Source organism: Hippoglossus stenolepis, chromosome 6, assembly GCF_022539355.2.
Source record: "Hippoglossus stenolepis isolate QCI-W04-F060 chromosome 6, HSTE1.2, whole genome shotgun sequence".
In the NCBI taxonomy this organism is placed as follows: domain Eukaryota; kingdom Metazoa; phylum Chordata; class Actinopteri; order Pleuronectiformes; family Pleuronectidae; genus Hippoglossus; species Hippoglossus stenolepis.
This window is the reverse complement of record NC_061488.1, coordinates 13,401,644-13,424,463: the sequence shown is the minus strand read 5'-3', so window position 1 is coordinate 13,424,463 and position 22,820 is coordinate 13,401,644. Positions and strand designations below refer to the sequence as shown.

The window sequence follows — 22,820 nt, the reverse complement described above, 5'->3', positions numbered from 1 at the left end:
AGTGGAGCTGGTTTAGCTGTTTGCTGTGTGAAGTCTTCCTCATTGTTCACCGTATGTATTAATTAGCTTTCAGATGCAGGTGCTTCATGGTCATGTGTGTAAGTTTCGTTTTGTTTCTATATTTCAACAGGTTTCCCGGTGAATCCTGGTGGACATGTGCAGTTAAATCAGGAATCTGCAGCTGAAGTGGCCGGCTCATAGTTCAGATCTACAGCAACATTACCATTCATTATGAATTAAGTCTTTAAATTGTTAAACAGCCGTTACTCTCTTAATTAGAGTTTGAAATCCTCAGAAATAATAATTGATTGTTAGTTCTCTCACACACACACACACACACACACTCGATATGGCATCAGTGCCAGTGTACTGCTTGTGTCGCCTGCCATACGATGTGACACGCTTCATGATCGAGTGTGACATTTGTCAAGACTGGTTCCATGGAAGGTAAGTTACTCTCAGAGGCAAAACTGTTCATTCATTTGTAATCTGTGTCTGTTTTCTTAATTGCATGGTTCCTGAGTGAGCTCTCGATAGGACCCACTGCAGTTTATTTAGCTGTCCATTCTGCACATATGCTGTCTGATGAGTAACAATGTGTTTTGTGTAGCTGTGTTGGGGTTGAGGAGGACAAAGCAGCTGAGATTGACCTGTATCACTGTCCCAACTGTCAGGTCAGCCATGGGCCGTCTGTCAGTAAGTTAGCGTTTCCTAAACAAGCTTTTCTGAAAATGTTCTGATCTTATTGGCTTAATGCATCTGTGGATTTTTGTCTCTCCCTCTCCTTAGTGCGCAAACGCCGTGGAGGCAACAAGCAGACAGAGAGTGGTGCTACTGGAGGGAGAGATCCAAGTCGGCCCGTTAAGACAGGCAGTCCACAGTTTGTTAGGGAGCTACGGAGCCGCACCTTCCCAAAGTAAGTCTTTCCCCTTTGTCCTGTAAAGAGAAAAGTTTTGTTTTCTCATTATAATACATATGTAACAATCTCTTTGGTCGGCTTAGTCTTAAGTCATTTTGTGCATTTGGTTCTTTTTCTATGACAGTGCGGATGAAGTCTTGCTAAAGCCTACTGGGGCCCAGCTGACAGTGGAATTTCTAGAAGAGCATTCATTCAGTGTTCCTGTCATGGTGCTGAGACGGGATGGCCTAGGCATGACCCTTCCCCCAGCGGCATTCGGCGTCAGTGATGTAGAGCACTACATCGGTAAAGTTGCGACTTATTTAGTGCTACATTCAGATAATGATGCTCTTTAAGATGTTTAGGCTAATGTATATGGGGGAATTTAACATTAGTTTTCTTTGTTGTGTTGGACATGTTAACCAAGTCATCTACACCTTTCTTAAGCTCATTCATTTTGTTTTAACTGCAGGAGCAGACAAAGAGATTGATGTGATAGATGTGTCACGACAATGTGACCTGAAGATGAGGTTGGGAGAATTCGCTGAATATTACAACAGCCCCAACAGAGAGAGAGTGCTAAATGTCATCAGCCTGGAGTTCTCTGAGACCAGGTATGCAAAAATATTCTTCTCAGGCACTGTTCAGTTCAAAATGATGACCCAGTGTCTTGTTACTTGAGTTTAATGTTTCTTCTCTCAAAAAAAAAATTTAAAAAAAATGAGTACTTCATCTTTTTAATCAAGCTATCTTGCTCATGATGTGATGTTTTGCACACTAAAGTTCGGTGTTGGTTCTTGTTTTAGGCTCTCAAACTTGGTGGAGACTCCAAAGATTGTGAGGAAACTGTCGTGGGTGGAAAACCTCTGGCCTGAGGAGTCTGTGTTTGAACGCCCCAATGTGCAGAAGTACTGCCTAATGGGAGTGAAAGATAGCTACACAGACTTCCACATTGACTTTGGGGGAACCTCAGTATGGTACCATGTCCTCAGGGTAAGAGCTTTCTTTAATTTCTGCTTGATTTCTTTGAATACATTGGTATGATATTAAGAGCTTGCCTCTCTGTGTGTGTTCAGGGCGAGAAAATCTTCTACCTAATTTCCCCCACTCCTGCCAACCTAGCGCTTTTTGAGCGGTGGAGTTCGTCATCTAACCAGAATGAGATGTTCTTTGGAGACCAGGTTGATATGTGCTATAAGTGTTCGGTTAAACAAGGAAACACCTTGTTCATACCAACAGGTAAGCTGAAATATTTCTGCTGGTTTCATTAGTCATATAAAATTATTTTAACAGTCTTGTAATTATTAGTCTGAATCCAATCATCTTTACACGTTTGTCATTTGTTTGTCTTCCAGGGTGGATACATTCTGTCCTGACTCCAGTGGACTGCCTGGCCTTTGGAGGAAACTTCTTGCATAGTCTTAACATTGACATGCAGCTCCGGTTAGTTTTCTTCAAGACTGTTCATGTCATCTTATTATAGCCCTTCCTGAAAGATATATTCTTCTAATGTGAACTTGACTCTGCCACTAATCTATAATAGTTATACAAAGTGAGGTTGGGGTGGTGGAAAATTAAATTGAAACATAATATTACTCAATAATAAATGTTTCCAATGTGTTACATGGGGGGGAGATCTGGCAGCTCTTGTTACTTTGGAGACAGAAATTCATAGTCAAAACTCAAACATAAAATTTTTTTTTATCTGAATTACCTGTAGTTTTTCACTTCTCTGCTTTAAGTTCCTCTGGTATTTGGTCATAGACAGCTGCTGCCATTCTTTTTTTGATCATATGTCTTTGTTTGTATTTTCATTTTAGAGCATATGAAATAGAAAAGAGATTAAGCACAGCAGATTTGTTCCGATTTCCCAACTTTGAGACTGTGTGCTGGTATGTGGGAAAACATCTTCTTGATACCTTCAGAGGTGAGTGATTTCAATGAATTTCATGATATTCATTTCAATTTGGGTTGTTTGTGCTTTTAATCATTGTAATATTATTAATGTTTTGCTATTCTGTCTCACAGGCTTGAGAGAAAATCGCAGACACCCAGCCACATATCTGGTTCATGGAGCTAAGGCCCTGAACAATGCCTTCCGCGGCTGGACCCGAAAAGAGGTAAAATCTTATTTGATTACTTATTGTCATTCTTTCCCTTCTTTCCTTCTGGTTTTATTACATTTGCGTGTTAGAATTTGTTAGATTTTGCACCAGACAATTGTCGGATTCCAAAAAATTGAGCAGAGCAGCAATATGTAAATTATTCTAATTACATAAAATCACATTTGTGTCTAAAGGATTAAAGTATTCGAATACATTCGTCCAATGCATCTTGTCAAAATTCCTTAAAACTAAATGGTTTTGGAAAAAAGGGATTGCACAGACCCACTGCCTCTCTGAATCCCCATTGCCTTGTATCCCTGTCTGCTGTCATCGTGCTAAGCTAAAACAATGTTGCCTGAAATGAGTAATAGTTATTGCTGTACACCCAGACTTTAGCAGGTCATGAGGTTGAGATTCCAGAAACCATCAACACTCAGACGCTAGTGAAGGACCTGGCCAAGGAGATTCGTCTGGTTGAGGTAAATGGTAGATTAATGGAAAATAAGGGGATGTTTTGAGCTTTATAGTAACTTTTAAAGTGTTAATGAAAAAATAATATTTTTTATACCCTTCCTCCTTCCTGTTTTACTGACCCATCTGTTTGGTCTCTTTTGATAGGATATCTTCCAGCAAAACATTGGTCGCACTGGACCTCAGTTTCCTGGTTCACCAGTCTCGAAAGCTCCCCTGACCCCCTCTCAGAATTCAGGACGCCCCCCAGGAAAAAAGAAAGCACCCAAGCCTAAAGAAGTGATTGGGGGCATTGCACCCCCAGGAACCAAGAAGAAGAGTCAAAAGGGGCTGCTTAAGGCAGAAGCAGGAGAACTTGACCTCATTGAGATCCACACCAAACATACACTCAAGAAGTTCCACACTGGCAAGTCCAAAAACAAGAACAAGGTATGGGATTTGTGAACATTTACAGTTACATTGGGAATGTTTATCCACATTTTGTTTGTGTCTGAATGTTTTATCTTTATTTTTGCTTACAATTCTTATCTGTCTTTCCAGTTGGATTTGCCATTAGAAGAACTTGAAGGGAAGCTAAATAAAAGCAAACTAAAACTTGTGCTGACTAATGGAAAAATCCAAGGGTAAGCTTTGCAGCTCTATGGTGTTTTCCTATTACTTTTGGGATCTGATGGTCAAAAGGTTGGGGTTCATACTTGCCTTTTTGTTCTGCTTGTAGTAAGAAGGATGGCAGTAATGGTGCAGGAGGTGCTGCAAAGTTCAAACATCTTGCCACGGAGGGATCCAGTCTGTCTGACCTCGAGTCTGAGGACGAGCTGCAGATTGATGAGACTCCACCTCCACGTCGCAAACCTGCAGGACCCAACAAGAAAAAGAAACTAAGCGGTTAGAATTTGACTTTAAGCTGTTGTGTTATGAATGCATAAATTAATTGAGTAGTCCTCATAAATAGCTAGGACTGCTGGTTTAATGTCGATCCTCGTATAGTGTCAAAGCCCCTTTGCTACTATAACGTGTGTTTAAAATGTGCCTTCAGGTCTTCCTAGAAAGCTGCCCAGAGCCAAACCGTGCTCTGACCCCAATCGCATCAGAGAGCCTGGAGAAGTAGACTTTGACATTGAGGTGAGATCAGTAATCACCAATATTATGCTTTCCATATCAAACATACCAAGTTTAACAGGTCATAAATTATCACCGGTGGGGATAATAAAGTTGTAGTTGCTTTATTTCCTCAGCTGAACCAGATTACATTTGTTGCTTCATCAAACTTATTTTGCCACAGTGATAAATATATGTTTCAGTGTGATCAGACTAGTTCAAAATAAATCTTACAATCAGGGGGACCTCTAGACAAATGGGTAGGGTGTACACTGGATCCTTTACTATATGTCATATCCCTACTCTACCCACATTTCCTTCAACAAAACTTTCCCCAAAATACGTAATTGCTGATTTGATTGTCTGTTTGTATTAGGAACTTTGTGTCTGCAAGCCTATATAACAGAAATATGTATGATTTTGTAACAACTGCTTGCCCTTTGCAATGGCTATGCAGTATTATACTTTTTTAAGTGTGGCAACATAGGCTCTGCATTCTGTCAAATATATTATCCCCCCCACCTCCCCTGGTTGGCATTCATTATTCCCCAGAATTGTATTGTTATAACACTAGTTGTACACTAGTAGTAACTATAGCATGTCTGTACATGTGTCTACAGGAGGATTACACCACAGATGAAGAGGCACTGGCTGCTCATGGAGTGAAGGGTGGAGCAGGGGGCATTCTGGACTTATTGAAGGCCAGCAAGCAAGTAGCAGGCTTGGACTCTGCATCTCTTAGGTTCGATTTCATTATTGACCAGTACTTAATTTGTTCAACACGACAATTCAGGAAGAGTCTGTGATGCTATTTTGAATATATATTTATTTAGATAATTACATTTAATTAGATTTTCATGATATTAGATTTAACCGTTTCTCAATAGTGACTAGAGTCTGTGAAGATTCTCATTCATCAAGGTCATGTTATATTTAAGCACTTGGATGAACTAGTGATAAGAGCAATAGTTCAAAGTACTTGCTGCATGAATACAATAACCTTTGAAACTTGAATAGTTCACATATTTGTTATTTTGAGATATTACTTGATGCTTGACTGTCCTTTTCTCAGTGAGGAAGCCCCAGCCTCTCCAAGTACGCGTGATGCCATTCAGGGTATGCTCTCCATGGCCAACCCTCCATCCTCGTCCTCATCTTCCTCCTCTTCATCTCCCTTATCCATCTCTGGAGGCCTGACAGAGGGATTGGGGGTGGTCAAGGAAAAGGGCGGCAGGGCTGTGTGGGTGACTGGAGGGGTCAAAAAGACAGGAGTTCCTGATAAGAAACCAGTCGTCCAGCGGCCTGGGAAACGGCCAATTAAACGTCCAGCCCGTCACTTTAGTGATGAGGAGAGTCAAGATGAACAAGAAACTCTGGGAACATGTTTTAAAGATTCAGACTATGGTGAGAAATACACTGTGTCTTACATTTCAAGTTTACAACTTTCACTGATCATGCCATTGATTAATTGTTGATCAAATTTTTAAGTTTACCCATCCTTGGAGTCTGATGAGGAGGACCGTGCCAACAAGGCTAAGACAAAGCGCAAGAAAAACTGGGATGATACACCTTGGAGCCCTAAAGGTACCTGGCTTAAACATATAAGGAAGACCGATTTGCCTTTTAGCTTTCCAAAGGTTGATCTTTTCATTTCTTCTCATTTATAGCCAGAGTGATGCCCACCCTTCCCAAACAGGATCGGCCAGCCAGGGAAGGGGCTAGAGTTGCATCTGTAGAAACTGGTCTTGCCGCTGCTGCTGCCAAGCTGGCACAACAAGTGAGTTGAGGAAAAAGCATATTGGTGTTAGTAGGATAACAATTAGTCAAAAAGGGTAAAAGGGATGTCTAACACAATATGTCCAAACAAAAGCACGGTTCCATACCTTGTTTTGATTGTTTATTGTGGAGACAACAAATATATACAGTAACGAGGCAAATTGGACCAAAATATATCGGTCGACAAATAAGGGCTCACCCTCTCTCCCAGACAACAAACAATATCTAAGAAGATGAGTAGGTGATATTAATTACTGACTTTCGCTATGTCCTGGTGAACAAAGACCTCCACAACTTCCATCAGTTACTGAGTGACAGGTATTCAGCTCAGATGTGTACGCTTCCTAATAAATAATTTGGAGCAAAGTTATCTTTCAATGAAAGATAATAACTCTTGTTTCTCTTTGTTAAATTATTATTCAGGAACAGAAAAAGCCTGCTAAAAGGAAGTACAGCAAAAAACAGCGTCCTCCTGCTCCAGTAGTTGCTCCTCTCCCTGTTGAGACTGAGCCAGCCCCAGCCTCCCCATCACCTGGTCCAGAGTCTGCAGCAGACTTCAGCCCAGAAAGGAGAATGGATTACTACTCTGCTAGTCTGATGGACCATGAATACACAGCAGGACCAGGACCTTTTGGCCCTGGAGGCCCTAGAGGTAGTGGAGCCATGGCCCCTGGTGTGTTCCTCACATCTCGACGCCCTTCCCTGTCTCCGCAGAACAGCAGCTCTCACTCTGGTGCGTCCCCTGCAGGTTCGGCCAGCCAAGGCACAACAGGAGTTGGTCAAGGTAAGCAATAAGTTAAAACATTGACAGCATAGTTGCAGATCTCTGTGATAGAATGTTTTCTAATGTATGTCTCCTTTCCACTTTAATTCAGGGAAACGCCCAAAGAAAGGACTTGCTACTGCAAAACAGAGACTTGGAAAGATTTTGAAAATTCATCGCAACGGCAAACTTCTCTTGTGAGAGATGTTGGAAATGTGGGAATCAAGAGAAATGATTTTGTGGAAGTAGGTCTGAAGGAAATAGAAATAGTAATCTATATTTTCTACTCTAGATAAATTTGTTTACTGTTTTCACCTGTTAATTGAACCCCACTATATTTTGTCCTACACCAAGTCTTCAGCACAATTAGCAGTCTGTTTTGGCACTTCACCTACCAATATCTTCATAAAGATATTTTCAGAGGCATATCTGTTACCTAAAACAGATCACTGTAATGCCCTAGATATACACTCACTCTGGTAAATAACTTTTAATTTCACACATTTGACAAGAGGAAATTGTGAAAAGTGTTTCAAAATGACAGGTGGACAGCGATTTAACTAGCTAGATTAACTAGCATAATAAATAAAGACTGAATAGTTTCTTTTGCTTATATCTTTTGCCCTTTTTAGAGGCTGTATTTATGCAAATACATTGTACTGTCCATCTTAATTTTTTTTTTTTTAAAGGGAAAGAAAAACAACACATTGTCTAGTCAGGTAAAAATTACCCCAATCCCACAAAAACAATGACAGCCATGCAGTTGTAATATTACATTTACTTAATTTTACCTCATAAATCCATGTGCGGTATGGTAATCACAGCATGCCAACCTTTTACAAACAATGAACAAACCTAATATGCACTTGGTCAGCACTCAGTATGGAACTGCGATTAAATGAAAATGTATTAATTTTACAAATTTCTCACTGGCCCTGCTTAGACCTGGTATTAACATTGATCATGAGAGATCCAATCACAAGTGTGTGTGTGTGTGTCCTAACTGTTTTTCCTTTGACCACCTGGGATCAGATCTCACTTCTGTGCTCTGTATGCAAATACATGTGTACGTAATTTAAATTCACAAACACCAAACTATGCTGCTTTTAGCCAGTCTTGAGTGTACTGACGTGTTCATTGTAGATGTGTTTGTGTGTCAGCATAAGTGAGAGATAGAGCAGAGACAGGAAGGCAGATATTTTTTTTTTATGAGATTTTACCCATTTGAAAAAAAAGATAAACATGTGGTGGTCACTGTTTATACTCTGGCCACAAACAAATCAATGTATGGGAAACACGAGAAGTGTAAAAATACTTTTGGTTCTTATTAAAGTGCAGCACGTCAGATTATGTCAACTGAGTAGTTGAACTTCATAAGTGGCCCAGGACAAACTTGTGTTCACGCAGCTAAAAGAATGTGGCCACATTGTCCCAGACCACTTTCGAATGTGGTCTGAATGACTGGGTCTCAAATGTGTCCTTAATCTGTTTTGTATGTGGTTGCTTTCACACCTGTGCTAAAAGCTGTTCACTTGTAATTGGATCACTCACTACAAACATTAATACCAGGTCTCAATGGGGTCACTGTTATTTGCTAACTAATTTTCCTCCACTGTTGCTCTACACTTAAAATATTAAGCCGGCAATGTGATACAGTTCTATTTATTCTGATCATATTTATCAAGACAATGCTTTGTCGCCTCCTAGCCTGTTTTACTGTCGAATGTTTGTACCACCTCATCTTCTTGGACCCCACTTTTGTTATTTTCCACCATTTAATACCTGTACAAAAATATAGTCATGAATTTGTTACAATTTTTTACAGTTTAAGTTGTCATTGTAAATATTTGTAATATTTGTAATTTATATAGCTACATTGGAAAAGCTGAAGAGACTAGTCTACTGCAGGTTGCCATAATCTGTGCCCCAAGTGTTGGCAGCATTCTTGGACCAGACATAGAAATGTGCTTTCTTTCCACAGAATGTACTAGTAATAAAATGTTGGCAGAAATGTAGATTTAACTGTGTGAAAACATTGTGAAGGTGCGAAATATCAATTCATATGTAAATATATGTTGTAATTTAAGTTCTTTTATAGTTCAAACAGTTTGAAATCTTTCTTAACATAACTTGTACATGATACATTGCTGTATTTGGAAAATATCTGAAATAGTTCATTTTTTATATTTGTATGCAGTAATTGTCACGCTTAGTTTGTCATGTCTTGTTAGTATATTATTGGAAGTGTTCTGGATAAAAATGCCCTTGTTAAATTTCATCAATTTAGTTTTATATGAATTGTTAATGTTCACTCTTGTGTTGGTGTGTACTTTGTGTTTTAAACATGTGTTTAAATACGACCTGGAAAAGATAAAATACACGTTGGGCAAAACTTTCTTTTTTCATTGATTTTATTTTAGGAACACAGTCACAAGAAGTGTGATTTGTGGGCCAAATGAATATTACACATCAGTTTACTAGAGAACCCAGTTTTCAACTTTCCTGCAAACGTGATGAATGGGGAGGTTATACAGATACAATAAAGATTATTGGGTTGTATTTAACACATTTATAGTTAATTCTGTCCACTGAAAGTAGGACAGCTGTTACAAACTACAGTTTTTCTCAGGGTTTTTTGTATGAATTACTGTTCTATTATTTTCACGTAAACCATCTAAACATTGCTCTTCCAAATACATCTAAACAAGCATTTGTTATTAAAATGTCCAATATTCATTTCCTACTTGTCAGTGAGATTGGCTGCACTTTCATATTAAAGCGAATTAAACAGAATATGTTTTATTACAATGGATTCTTCATTTTGCCATGGACTTTTGTGTGGAGCACTTTGTAGCCTCGTTTAGATAAGTGCTATACAAATAAAGTTATTTTTCATAAAGAATTCTGCTGTGTGCTTTCCTGTGCACATCTTAATGAGGCTGGACACCAGTTCACAGGCTGTGTCCCGTTGCCAGATGGAAAACGCTCTGGTATTGTTTTTCTGCAACAATTACAAGGGAGTGTCCTGAGTACACACAGCAACAGCAGCAGCAGCAGGTATTCTCGCGAGATCTGAACTGTCCTACCAGTCGCCAGTGCAAGATGGAGAAGCATATGTAGCACGCATTCGAGGTAAGCCGAAATACTTCTTCCAGGGTACAGACATGGGTTTCAACGAGCTGGTGGCTCACATTGATCGTCCTTGAAGACTCCCGCTGACGATTCGTGCCCGTCACTGGAATGCGAGAACGCGAACTTGTGTCTTTTTAAGGGTAAAGTGCGGATCTTCTGCTGTTAAACCGCCATTTTTAATTTAGCCATGATCCCACTGATAGAGCATTGTGCGGAGCTCCGCAGCTAGCTAGCTAGCTAGGCTCGCGCGAAACCCCCCAAACACACTCATGTTCACTGTGTGTGGGTATGTGCGCCACTGCTCAACTACAAGTCAACGCGGTATCCTCGTTCAATGGCCACCCGCGCTTCTCGAGAATAACCGGTGAGGGCTGAGATGTGTGTCGCGCTGCAGATGTGACTTTTCCTAATCTGCTAACGTTAGCCACCTGAGCCGAATTTAGGACAAGAAGTAACAGACGTTAGCCTAAACTGCTAGTGGACCTAGCTACCGTCATCCAACTAGCATTCAACTTTGCTAACGGTAGCACAGCCGATGACTTTGTCGTTACTGTGTAAGTAGCCGTCTCAATACTGGTAAACGCCGTGAGGAGATGTTACATCAGCTAATCAAGCTAACTTGGGAGTGATACACAATTTGGGGAGTGTAGTAATGCTACTTGAACTACGGCCATTGGTGTTTTTGGATGCAGATGATTGCTAACATAAGAGCTAATGCTGCGTTGGTGTTTTGGGGTATAATTATCCAGAGAGGTGTAGGTTGAATATATTAATATGGGTAACGTCAGACGGTCTGATAGGCTTTGGATATTTGATAGCAACCTGTGATGCTTGTCAATACAACCAGCCAGACGTGTTACTATGTAAACTAATCAAGTGGATCTATTGTACCTGTCAGTGCTACCCTTTGGTCCTTGTCAGTCTCTGTCAGTCACCATTGTAATGGCATGAGATGGCCTGAAGTTCAGTTGTGTCAAACAAAGCACTGCTGACATTTGTTGGTTATTCATAACGAGGCTTGCAGACCCTTCCAGTTCATCTGATGATTGAGGCTTGTACCTGCATAGTAAAAGCTGGTCTGACCAGAGCAGACGTATTGGTTGAACTTGGTTGGGAGTGATGGGTTTTTGGACCAATAAGATTTGATAACCTGCAAGTTGATGATGCACAATGTTTATGATTACCTCAAAGAAGTCAGTTTGTTTTTAATTATATTTATAGACTGTAAAATGATAAGAAATTCTGCATATTTGTAACAAACAAACAGTAAAGCTTACATTTACATACATAACCACACTAGCACTTAAAGGAGACAATGCTAACCCCAAAGCTAGAAAGATGGAGGGTTTTAGGTGGGAATTCTAACTGTCAGTGGCAGAGAAACCTTATTCATTACAGTAGAGTTTTAAGTTTTAACTTTAACACCAGCAAAATGCTCATATTCAACAATATGTAATTGATCTCAAGACATTAAAATGGCCATTTTAGTATAATTTTGCTTCTCCAATTACACACCGTTCAGCTGTATCACAGTATTTCTTCATTTACTTGTTTGCACATTTGCAATAAATATTAACCCAGTTCACCAGAGCTGAGCAATATGCAAACAAACCTGTACCAATTATTTTGAAAGATATTATAGTTTGAGTTAAGATTTTAGTGGGAAGGGCCATTTTTGCATTTTAGCCTCACTGAAATCAATATAACCTATTATGAGACAATATGAAATGATAATAAAAATGATGTGATTTTTGCTGGGGTCTGTACCAAACAAATATCATTTAATTCAGTTGCGTTTAGAGAATGTGATTTGCAGGCCAGAGAATCTCTGTAGCACCACAAAGCTTCATTTATAATGGTAGTATGTAACACGTTTTACCTACATCAGAATTTGGAGCTTTTACAATTTGGATATTGCAATAGGCCATGTTGCGATTTTAATAATATTTCAACTACTTGTTCAGCTATTCTGAAGTGTAGGTATATATCTGGCTGCTTGTTTTATCAATTATGTTGTCTGAATTTCCTTTACCTGTCATATCTGATTGGATGGTTGTCTACTTGTTTTCAGATTGTTTAAAGAAACTGCTAAAGCCAAGGATGACAGTGGTGGAGTTATTGAACCAAAGCAGTTTCTGGTATGTACTGCCAACCTTTTTGCTACATTGACTGAAGCTGTTATGATGGAACACATCAATATATAAAGGACAGTAATTTGCCATCAACACGTGCTTCTAAGGCAAAACCTTACAAATTACTTCATGAACCACACATAATAAACAAGAACCAGTGGAAGTAATGTTCTGCCCTTCTCTGTACAGCAGATGTTGGATATCTCTGGCAGTGAAATTAAGTTTCCCTGAAATAATATGCTCAGCAACGCAAACTAGCTTAGGTTCTTAACATTCCTCAATGATAAACACGTCATTTCATCCATAACATCTAGTTATTGTTATCATCCCGGTCATCCTCTCTATACATCTATCTGGTTTTGGTGAGATTAACTGTGATTTAGCAGCTGTAATTCACTGTAAAATGGAGCTCACTGGCATAGGGATTATGCGGCTCAAAGCACCAGAACATTATTGTGGAAAAATTAACCGATTCTATAATTTGTGAAGAGATTTAACTCCATAGAATATGTACTAGAGGAAACATCTAAATACATATTTAAATCATCTATATTTTACCGCCGATAGGTTTAATTGAACTACATTTTTAAATCCCAAAACGAAACCTCAGTAACTCACATCAAAAGAACATATCCTGTAGCATTGGCTAAAAAAACAAGTGCAATAGGCTGTGTTTCTGGGTATGCTCATTTTCTAAGGTTGCCCTTATCAGCAGTGAAGAGGGATTGGTGTGGCAGTCATGGATAAAGATGGCATGTGTTACATGATGACCACATCCCTTCAGATCTTATAATTTAGAAAACAGCATGCCTGACATCCCTGAAATGTCAAGACGCCTAAGTATTGTCATAGATTTTTAGAAGCTTCTTATGAGATACTGCAAGGCACTGTCCTGGTAATTGTGTCTGAAAGCTTTCTGAATTTAACAGTATTAATAATCTAGCATAGTCTAACACACTACATAACAACAATCACACATCTCTGTACATATATTTTTTTCTTTTTCAATTTTAGGGTCAATTTCAGTTTATAGTCTACCAAATAGCACTGCTCCCATATTAATATCAATGGACATGTCCAATATAGAAAATATTGTCAAAATTCAAGTTCATCAGTGATATCACTAATGAGCTTTGATCTGCTGGCATAAAAACTAGGATGATACGTGCCTCTTTGTTCCATTATTAAGTGTAATTGCCACAATCTGTTGCAGTTTTACTAATATGGAATATGAACCTTTTGGTTCTTTGTTACAATCATTTATCACTTGAGCATTATTGCTTTTGCATCAATGTGCCCCACATTACTTGGGATGCACATAACATGCATCCCCCCATGGTGAGTTTGACAGATGTGAGCTTGAGAGATTTTTGATTTTAAGGCTTTAAATATCATATTTATTGTTGTGTGGTCGTATACTGTGGGTGTTAGTTGAGAGACCTGTTGGCCCTTAAATGACATTATCACTTTAATCTTTTCCCCACAGAAGGCCAGTTGCCCTTTATTACTATAGACTGCATTGGTGCACAGAGGCTCAGGCGTTACACGGTTCACTTTTTGCACACTACCCAGAGTCATGGTGACTCTATCAGCTAGTGTCTGTGTGCTACGAAAACAAGCGCGGATACTCTGAGAATTAATACAACGACCGGATGAACTACTTCTTCGCCGAGACGGTGGCCGGTTGATAATTTGCCTGAACGAAAACTGAAACATCACTCGCAGTGTCACGTTAGACTCGTCCGACAATGATTCAGCGACTTATTATGCGTTTCTGCCTGCTGCTCAACTAACGGTAGCTAGCTTGCTAGCTAGCGCGTGCTACGGCGGTGTCAGAGGAATCAGGTCGGGACTCCGGACCTCGGCAAAGTACCGCTCGCTGGCTCCAGGTATTTGACACACACCGATGTGACTGTCGCTGGTCAGCGAGTGGTGTTTACCGCTTCCTTTTACTCGAAGCGGGGATGGTGCAGGAGTGGGGAGTGCGGGCTTCTTTTGCGGCCTGCGCAACCCCGACCTAAATTAGTCAAGAGTCGGGTCAGGACAGCATGGTGAATCTGTGAGATTTGGGTTGACAGCTGTGGCACAAGGGCTTGAAGCACTGGGTATGCGGTTAGCTGCATTTTAAATGTCTTTCGTTCATGACACATGTGGCTTGTTTGTGCTGACGTCAAAAAATCTGGTGGTATTCAAATGCTTTGAAGTATGTCAGGAGAAGATCGCTTGCTAATGTTACCGGTAGCTCAGTGCTAGCTGGTAAGGTGCTAACATCAACTCCGCAGCAAACATTACCGATCTATTATGTCTGTCCGTTAAGCGTCCCAGTGTATTTAGTTCGTCAGACGTGGTGTTGCCCTTTCACCGAGGAAAACCAGTTCCGTTTGTGACCAGTAACCGCAGTGCTACATGTGTATAGTGACTTGTTAACGTTGGGCAAATAACGTTATGCTGTTAGCAAGGGTGACGTTAGCAGCTAGGTAGCTTTAACTTTAACCTGTTAGCGTCAATCCGCTTTAGTTGACAAAGGGCAAGCAGCGAGGAAGAGATTTTTTTACATTTAGATATCGTGTGAATCTCAAGCACACAGAACGTAGGACCAATGCTGCTGGCCATTAAATGTGGTACGAGCCATTTTAATTAACTTTGTGTCATATGTTGCAAGCCAGACACTAGCCAATGCTCTGCCTGGGTCTGCTTTGTGATTATCAGACCTGGCTAGATAACATTTGGTTTAGCTACCACCATTTGACCGATGATTATGATCTGTCATTTGGTATCTACCATGAAACTGCTCATACACTGCCCTCGTCCATTGGTGGAGTATTGTGTGACAACTCTATAGTTAAGGCTGATTCTCGGATGTGTACTTGCTGTTTAAGTACGCACCAAGTCGATAGAGCGACAGCAAGCTCAAATCGTGGCAGCGGCAGCTCGTAGAGGCACTTCCGGTGGCAACAGAAACGGCCACTGATTTTTAAAGGCAGTTGCCGCGATTGGAGGCCGCTGTCAGTTGCCACTGCTGCCATCCCGTTTGAGGGGGCAACTAGCGCTGTTTGTGACGTATTCCCTGAGATTAATATGTAGTTTCTGAATGTTTATCAGCGCGTTACTGTTCTGAGTACCAAGAATACTTGCTCTGTATTTCTCCACTTGTATTGGAAACATGCTTGTTTATATGGCAGATCTATTTGACATATTTGTACCGATTCTGCTTAAATGCTGTTAATGCTTTGTCTAGGTTCTGTGTCATTGAACTAAAGCTTGAAATCACACTGCTGGCAGGCTGCATTAGGGCACCTGCCGCAGCAGTTCCTTCCTTTTTTTTTTTTTTGAGGCATCTGCCTCTGTTGCCACACTAATTATCCAGATATATTGGTTTTCATCTGGAAAAAAATGTGTGCGCGTCTCTCTTTGCTGTTTTGTAACACAACACTGAATACATTTATTCAGCCTAGAGAGAACATAAATATATATGGAGTGTGTCTGGTCCTACCATTACTAAAACGTTGTTCCTTCGATGTATTTCCATCTACTTTGGTACACTTGTAGTCAATAAATTGCTACATGAGCAGTGGCATCTCTGTGCATCATTGCTATCATGGAGTTATTCACCATCTTATGTATGTAGTATTAAAGGATGAAGGATAAAAGTCATAATTTTTCCTTTGGTGTATTGTTATATACATTTTTTCCATCATTTTTACAGGTAACGTCACTGGAACATGCTGTTAAGTGGGAATTGCCAACTTATTTTCTGTAAGTAATTTTCATAGTTCAATCTGTGAATTATAGAATCTGTATCTAAAGGCATCATTTGTTTTAGAGTATATTTTTAAGTCCAATATTTGGCTCATTTGCACATTGTAGATATAAGTAGTTGTGTATTGTAACACATTTTGAAATTCAGCATCATGTGTTTGATATACATAACATTTCTCAACAGGAACAGCAAACAGAAAAATTGACAATGAAGGTCGACAGAAGCAAGTTAAAGAAAACTCCTACGGAAGCTGTAAGTATCCATAATAATTCCTGTTTGATCATTCCTAACCTCACTAGTCCATGATTTCCACATACTGTAGTTAGGCTTAGATGCACTAGCCGGGGTTGCATCTTTTACCAGTCTTTCCTTACAAGATGATGGCATACCAAAACAGCACTGATAGCAGTCAGTTGCTAACTTTTGTAACAGTAAGACAAAGCAGTGGTATGTATTTTTAATGTAAGTAACAACAATTTTTAACTGAAAGGGCAGCAGATCACAAAACTGCTGAGACTTATATTTATAGGATATACATATTGTGGGTCATCATGGTGTTTCCCTCTAGTGTGATTTTTACAGAGGAAATTTGTCTTTTCATGTCACATTGTCACTAAACTGTTATACTACACTATTCTGTGTCAGCAGAGGCTTAGGTTGGTAAATCAGAATCAGAATTCTTTTTATTGCCAAGTATATTTACATATACAGGAAATTGCCTTGGTGTGGCTCAGGTTGTCTGTGCTATCTGCTTGACTAACTTTTGCTCCTTCTGCATCAACAGCCTGCCGACTGCAGGATACTTATAGAGAAGCTCAAGGCATGTAGTGATGAGCAACTACTTGTTGAACTGCAGCACATCAAGACCTGGAATATTGGCAAGGTAAGACCCAAGGACAACACTGATTTCAGTTTTGTCTTACCTGCTGTGCTTTAAAATATCTCTACAAGTCACTCTAGAATGTGTATCTCTTCAGAGCATAAGTGATGTATATGTTTCTCATGATAGCAGATTGAACAGGGACAGAACAAGATTGTTCACTAGTTCATTGAAACAAAAATACATGTAAAAAAAAAAATGCTTAAGTGTGTCCCCCAAATATACTTTGTAAAATATATTTTGGTGACTGTTAATATACCTGATCATATTAAGTCAATGTATGGAACACTGATTAGTAGAAAGTGAATGCAGAGATATGGAATGCAATTGTTGATATAATCCTGAATATTAATGGAGTGATAGTGGTTATTCAAGATGGTGGTTTTCCATTTAATTTGTTCACTGCTGGTACATTTGTCCCAATTATAAAATGGCTATAACGTCTATAGTGTGCATGAGCAAAATGGAGAAAAACCATCCAACTAAGAAATATATTATTATTATTATTATCATCTATCAACCTAAGGGTCGTATGTTTGATTTGGACTTGCAGTCTTAAGTCTGTAAAACCTTCTCGTGGTCAAAAAAAATATCCCCATGTTTTTGGGAAAATAAAAAGATCTGAGATACCAGTGTTGCCACTAAATATAATTTGCAGCAGTGGCCTGTCACTATGATGTGACAAAATCACAATTACGTGATTCTGCTGAGAGCTTTTAATTTGAAAGGTAAACAGGATGTGTGGTCAAGTGTCAAACACTGGGCTGAGGTGAGCAAGTTCAAGCTGTCCAAGACAAGAGGGACAGAGCGAAAGAAGAGAAAAAGAAAGTAGCAAGAGAAAGGTAGATTTAATCAGCTAACATAAACATTAAATCTGATTTTATTATTACCTATTGATATGTGCATCAGGTATACTACAACATACTGCTGGCTGGCCACATCTTAACGGAAGCACTGGATGCTGAACATTGATTTGACTGATCACTGAAAATACTTTGTTCAACAGTGTGAGCTGTACCATTGGGTGGATCTGCTGGATCGCTTCGATGGCATCCTGTGCGACGCAGGCCAGACGGTGGAGAACATGTCATGGCTGCTGGTGTGTGACCGTCCTGACAATGGACAGCTCAAAGCATTGCTTTTGGCAGTACTCAACTTCACAGCTCTGCTCATTGAGTATAGCTTTTCTAGGCACCTCTACAGCTCCATAGAGGTAGGCTTGCACTTTGTACACTCTCAACCACGGCTCTGCCTTTGTGGACTGTGTCTATGTCAGAGGAAAAGGTAAAATGGCATACTAACTGTAACCTTCTTTTATCTACCACTCTCATTCCCTTTACAGCACTTAACCACCTTGTTAGCGTCATGTGACATGCAGGTGGTACTGTCTGTGCTGAACCTGCTCTATGTGTTCAGTAAGCGCTCAAACTACATCACAAGACTAGGATCTGACAAAAGGACGCCTCTACTGGCTCGTCTGCAACACCTGGCTGAGGTCTAGTGAATGCTATTGTTTTCGTCTTGCCATAATTCCAGCTGTCAAGAGAAAGAACTGCATTGTTTAGTCTCTTTATTCTCTTTTGTAGAGCTGGGGAGGAAAGGAAAATGGTTTTGGTCTGGCTGAGTGCTGCAGGGATCTGCCTATGACAGTAAGAATTTTATGCATCAATTGCAAGTGTTCAGTAACTGTCTGTCAACTATTTACAGCTATAGCACTACTAGTTATGTTATAATTAAGGTCTGTCAAATTATATTAATTAACCACTATTTATAAACTATCTTCCATTACTATGTTGCCCCCCTTTGGTCCATGAGCAGAAGTACCCTCCGAGTGCAACCACTCTGCATTTTGAGTTTTATGCTGAACCAGGCCCTGAGGTCAAAGTAGAGAGGAAGGTAAAGACATTATAAAATAATTATAAAACTTAATAATCTGTGATTACTTGTTTTGATGGCTCAATTTACTAATCCTTTCTGAACTCTTAATTTTCCCTGCAGACAAGTAGTAACACACTACACTATATTCACATCGAGCAGCTTGACAAGGTAGTCGGATTTATTATATGTCTATAACATTGGAAAAATAATACCAAGGCTTCTTCAGTTAACACATGGTGTCATTTTGTTTCCCAGATTGCAGAGAGCCCATCTGAGATCATGGAGTCGCTGACAGTGATGTACAACATCCCTAAGGACAAACAGACCCTGCTGTTCACACACATTCGACTAGCCCATGGTTTTTCTAATCACAAGAAGAGGTTGCAGGCTGTGCAGGCCCGACTGCATGCTATCTCTATACTAGGTGAGTAGAAGCTGCCTTCTTTAAGATAAAATGACAACGATTTTGCCACAAGTTTTAACTGCTGACATTTTCTGTTTCTTTTCAGTGTATTCAAATGCACTTCAAGAGTCAGCCAACAGTATTCTGTATAATGGCTTGATAGAGGAGCTGGTGGATGTATTGCAGATTACAGACAAACAGCTTGTGGTAAGAAGCAGTTTGACTTTTCTGCTACTACCCTGAAATCCAAATTAGCAGTTGCTCTGTATGTATTAACTGGTATGCGATATCTTTTGCTGCTTTATCAGACCAAGATTACCTTTTTTATATCATTTTAACATGTGTATTCTCCACGATCAATGCAGCAGCATTGTCAAGGACCGTTTAAATTTCAGGATACTGAATAACTAAATTTGATCTATTTTCTTCAGGATATCAAGGCAGCATCTTTGCGCACTTTAACCTCAATTGTCCATCTGGAGAGGACACCCAAACTTTCCAACATCATCGACTGCACCGGCACTGCCTCCTACCATGGCTTCTTGCCTGTGTTGGTGCGCAACTGTATACAAGCTATGATTGGTGAGAGTTCAGCCTCAACCTTTTGTGTAGCAGTTATGTATATGAAGCACAAGACAAGTATGAATTGGAAGTTTGCTGGTTAACCCTTTGGTTCTGTTTCTCAGATCCTCTGATGGAACCCTACCCACACCAGTTTGCCACTGCACTCTTTTCATTCCTCTACCATTTGGCTAGCTATGATGCTGGAGGGGAAGCCCTTGTCTCATGTGGTATGATGGAAGCACTCCTGAAGGTATATCTTGATTCTAATGTCATTCACCAGTTGAATTTTCTTTTCAAAAAGATATTAACCATTTTGCTATCTTTTGCTTTGTAGGTGATCAAGTTCCTGGGTGATGAGCAAGACCAGATCACCTTTGTGACTCGAGCAGTACGGGTCGTGGACCTCATCACCAACCTGGACATGGCTGCCTTTCAGTCCCACAGCGGCCTTTCCATTTTCATCTGCAGGCTAGAGGTTGGTTCTGCACTGGGCATGTCTATTCAGAACTAGTCAGCCTTAAGCAACAGACTCACTGAAACCTCTATCACACTTCCGGACTAATTTATCTGTTCATCGCTCCTTTCATCACTTTGTGTACTTAGCATGAGGTGGACCTGTCAAGGAAAGAGTGCCCTTTTGTCATCAAGCCAAAGATTCAGAGGCCTAGCGCAACTGTGGATTCCGAGGACATGGACACCGACATGGAGAGTAAGTCGCTATTACTAAGACCCATGAAGGGATCCACACCATCAGAAATGACAAATCTATAAATTGAGGTCATAATTAAACTCTATGCTTTCCATGGATATTGCAGAGTTATACATAATCTCTTTATTATTGTATTAATCTCCCACATTATGTATTGTCAGTGTCAGAAGTTGCCATGGAAAGCAGCCCCGGACCTTCAACATCAACGGGCTCCAAACCAGAGGCAGATCAACGATCACAGAGCAGCGGCGCTAACACGCCTCGTGCAGGTACACACAGCATACACACAAGAAACAAAAACGTGTCACTATTGGATTCTATCATCACAATGACACAATGTCTCTATAGGAATGCAGTGTATCCCCCAGAGGGCAGCTCTACTAAAGTCGATGCTAAATTTCTTGAAGAAAGCCATCCAGGACCCTGCCTTTTCCGATGGTATCCGACACGGTGAGTCATTGGCATCTTCTCACTTATTCTGTAGATGAATTCAATAACAAGAGCATTAAAGTCATATTGATTATATGCATTTAGATTTTATCTGACGGTGTTTCCTCCTAGATGTATTCTTTTCATTATGTAAATATTGACTGTGTGCCTGCATCCTATTTTTGTCTCAAGTAATGGATGGGTCCCTGCCTACCTCACTCAAGCACATCATCAGTAATGCAGAATATTATGGCCCTTCACTCTTCCTCTTAGGTGAGTACACAGTAGCACCTCAGAAAACCCCCAAGAAAAAAAAGAATTGAATGTGATGACATTTCACTGTCTGCATTACTGTTTACAAAATTAGTTTTGGTTATGATTTTCATTTCTCTTTTTTCCCCCCGCTCTTGTCTCTGTCTTTAGCGACGGAGGTTGTGACAGTGTTTGTGTTCCAGGAGCCATCCCTGCTCTCCTCTCTGCAGGATAATGGTCTCACTGATGTCATGCTGCATGCCCTTCTCATCAAAGATGTGAGTTTTCAGAGCTGCACTTCTTCAGATTTCCTCATTTACACTTTAGTTTTAAAGTTGGTTGACTTGATAGATTAAAATTACATTGCTGTGCTATAAATGCTACAAAACATTTGTTGTAATGTAGCAGACACGCATTAGCCATTGCATTTTAATAATTGGTGAGAACCTCCATGTCCTCATGCTGCCCATCTTGTTGCAGTATCCATATATATTCATGTATGACTTTTAATACTAGTTCAGGACATGTGTAGTTTAATGCTTTGGGTTATTCAGCTTTGGTTCAGTTTTGAAAATAAGAAAATGCTTATATAATGTGCAAGTCGACCTGTGGTTTCTGTGAACCACTGACCGACCCAAGTCAGAGTCTGGCATGATGTGTAAGCATCCTGTCATTGTTTTTCTTTGCAGGTTCCTGCTACTCGTGAGGTGTTGGGATCTCTCCCCAATGTGTTCAGTGCTCTGTGCCTGAATGCAAGTGGCCTGCACTCCTTCGTTCAGTGCCAGCCATTTGAGCGCCTCTTCAAAGTGCTTTTGTCCCCTGACTACCTGCCTGCTATGCGACGGCGACGCAGCTCTGACCCTTTGGGTGAGTTGGACTGATTGGGCTGTGTTATTCCGATATTCCTCTGTGCAACCTGCTGGAGTGAATGACATGTTCTGTGTTTGGCTTCAGGTGACACTGCATCCAACTTGGGCAGTGCTGTGGATGAGCTCATGAGACACCAACCAACTTTGAAGACTGATGCTACCACTGCCATTATTAAGGTAATGTACCCTTTCATATAAGAAGCACTCTTAAAAATATCACGACGTGATTTGGCAAAATAATTAAAGGTAGTTTGGTGTTACAGTTACTGGAGGAGATATGCAACTTAGGTCGGGCCCCTGAGTACATCTGCCAGAAACCGTCGATCCAGAAAGCAGATGGCACTGTAGCAGTGCCACCAGCACGCTCCAGTCACGCTGCTGAAGAAGCTTCGAGTGAGGATGAAGAGGAAGAGGACGCCCTCCATACGTTCAGCCAGCAGCAGGGGGAACCAGAGAGCAACAGACAGTCAGTGCCACTTGAACTGTATGACGATGAGTTCATAACACAATAGAATAGAGCAACAACTCTTTACAAACTTAAAAAATTTTTTCACACAAGTCAGTTGTAAATATTAAATCGGTAGTTGTCATTTTGATGATGTGTTGATTCTTGCAGGGTGGTGGGCACTGAGGAGCGAATACCCATTCCTCTCATGGATTATATTCTGAATGTGGTGAGTGTTGATTGTTTGACAGTTTAA

At 40.2% G+C, this 22,820-nt stretch overlaps 2 protein-coding genes across 17 annotated transcripts in view; both read left to right on the top strand.

Moving 5' to 3' along the window:
• The first annotated feature begins 305 nt into the window (after window positions 1–305).
• On the top strand, window positions 306–9,904 carry phf8 (PHD finger protein 8). Its single transcript, XM_035160429.2, has 21 exons — window positions 306–447; window positions 611–696; window positions 790–916; window positions 1,044–1,204; window positions 1,371–1,512; window positions 1,705–1,891; window positions 1,975–2,137; window positions 2,254–2,341; window positions 2,719–2,825; window positions 2,927–3,018; window positions 3,393–3,482; window positions 3,622–3,903; window positions 4,015–4,097; window positions 4,193–4,359; window positions 4,511–4,596; window positions 5,193–5,314; window positions 5,645–5,976; window positions 6,061–6,156; window positions 6,240–6,349; window positions 6,772–7,132; window positions 7,224–9,904. The coding sequence occupies exons 1-21, from the start codon at window positions 350–352 to the stop codon at window positions 7,310–7,312; spliced, it is 3,069 nt and encodes a 1,022-aa protein (XP_035016320.1). The 5' UTR covers window positions 306–349; the 3' UTR covers window positions 7,313–9,904.
• A 233-nt stretch (window positions 9,905–10,137) lies between these two features.
• huwe1 (HECT, UBA and WWE domain containing E3 ubiquitin protein ligase 1) overlaps window positions 10,138–22,820 on the top strand; it is a 37,951-nt gene continuing 25,268 nt past the window's right edge. For 8 of the 16 annotated variants that reach the window (XM_035160414.1, XM_035160420.1, XM_035160422.1 and 5 more), the window contains exons 1-24: window positions 10,138–10,243; window positions 12,315–12,381; window positions 16,082–16,131; window positions 16,319–16,387; window positions 16,920–17,018; window positions 18,022–18,228; window positions 18,358–18,510; window positions 18,602–18,664; window positions 18,822–18,911; window positions 19,014–19,061; window positions 19,149–19,317; window positions 19,403–19,503; window positions 19,728–19,878; window positions 19,983–20,110; window positions 20,195–20,335; window positions 20,464–20,569; window positions 20,731–20,838; window positions 20,918–21,019; window positions 21,191–21,271; window positions 21,422–21,528; window positions 21,940–22,117; window positions 22,205–22,296; window positions 22,383–22,603; window positions 22,736–22,793. In XM_035160414.1, coding sequence (XP_035016305.1) covers window positions 16,343–16,387; window positions 16,920–17,018; window positions 18,022–18,228; window positions 18,358–18,510; window positions 18,602–18,664; window positions 18,822–18,911; window positions 19,014–19,061; window positions 19,149–19,317; window positions 19,403–19,503; window positions 19,728–19,878; window positions 19,983–20,110; window positions 20,195–20,335; window positions 20,464–20,569; window positions 20,731–20,838; window positions 20,918–21,019; window positions 21,191–21,271; window positions 21,422–21,528; window positions 21,940–22,117; window positions 22,205–22,296; window positions 22,383–22,603; window positions 22,736–22,793 — 2,448 coding nt within the window. In that variant the 5' untranslated portion in view covers window positions 10,138–10,243; window positions 12,315–12,381; window positions 16,082–16,131; window positions 16,319–16,342. Of the gene's footprint in view, window positions 10,244–10,264; window positions 10,384–10,465; window positions 10,608–12,314; window positions 12,382–13,799; window positions 14,265–16,081; window positions 16,132–16,318; window positions 16,388–16,919; window positions 17,019–18,021; window positions 18,229–18,357; window positions 18,511–18,601; window positions 18,665–18,821; window positions 18,912–19,013; window positions 19,062–19,148; window positions 19,318–19,402; window positions 19,504–19,727; window positions 19,879–19,982; window positions 20,111–20,194; window positions 20,336–20,463; window positions 20,570–20,730; window positions 20,839–20,917; window positions 21,020–21,190; window positions 21,272–21,421; window positions 21,529–21,939; window positions 22,118–22,204; window positions 22,297–22,382; window positions 22,604–22,735; window positions 22,794–22,820 lie in introns of those variants that run through there. The other 8 variants (XM_035160426.1, XM_035160425.1, XM_035160421.1 and 5 more) reach the window with 6 other exon arrangements.

Bases quoted from the DNA above. Each gene is read 5' to 3' on its own strand.
- phf8 (XM_035160429.2), top strand. From the start codon at position 350: ATGGCATCAGTGCCAGTGTACTGCTTGTGTCGCCTGCCATACGATGTG. The intron at 448-610 runs GTAAGTTACTCT...TGTTTTGTGTAG, and splicing joins CAAGACTGGTTCCATGGAAG to CTGTGTTGGGGTTGAGGAGG. The intron at 4,597-5,192 runs GTGAGATCAGTA...ATGTGTCTACAG, and splicing joins AAGTAGACTTTGACATTGAG to GAGGATTACACCACAGATGA.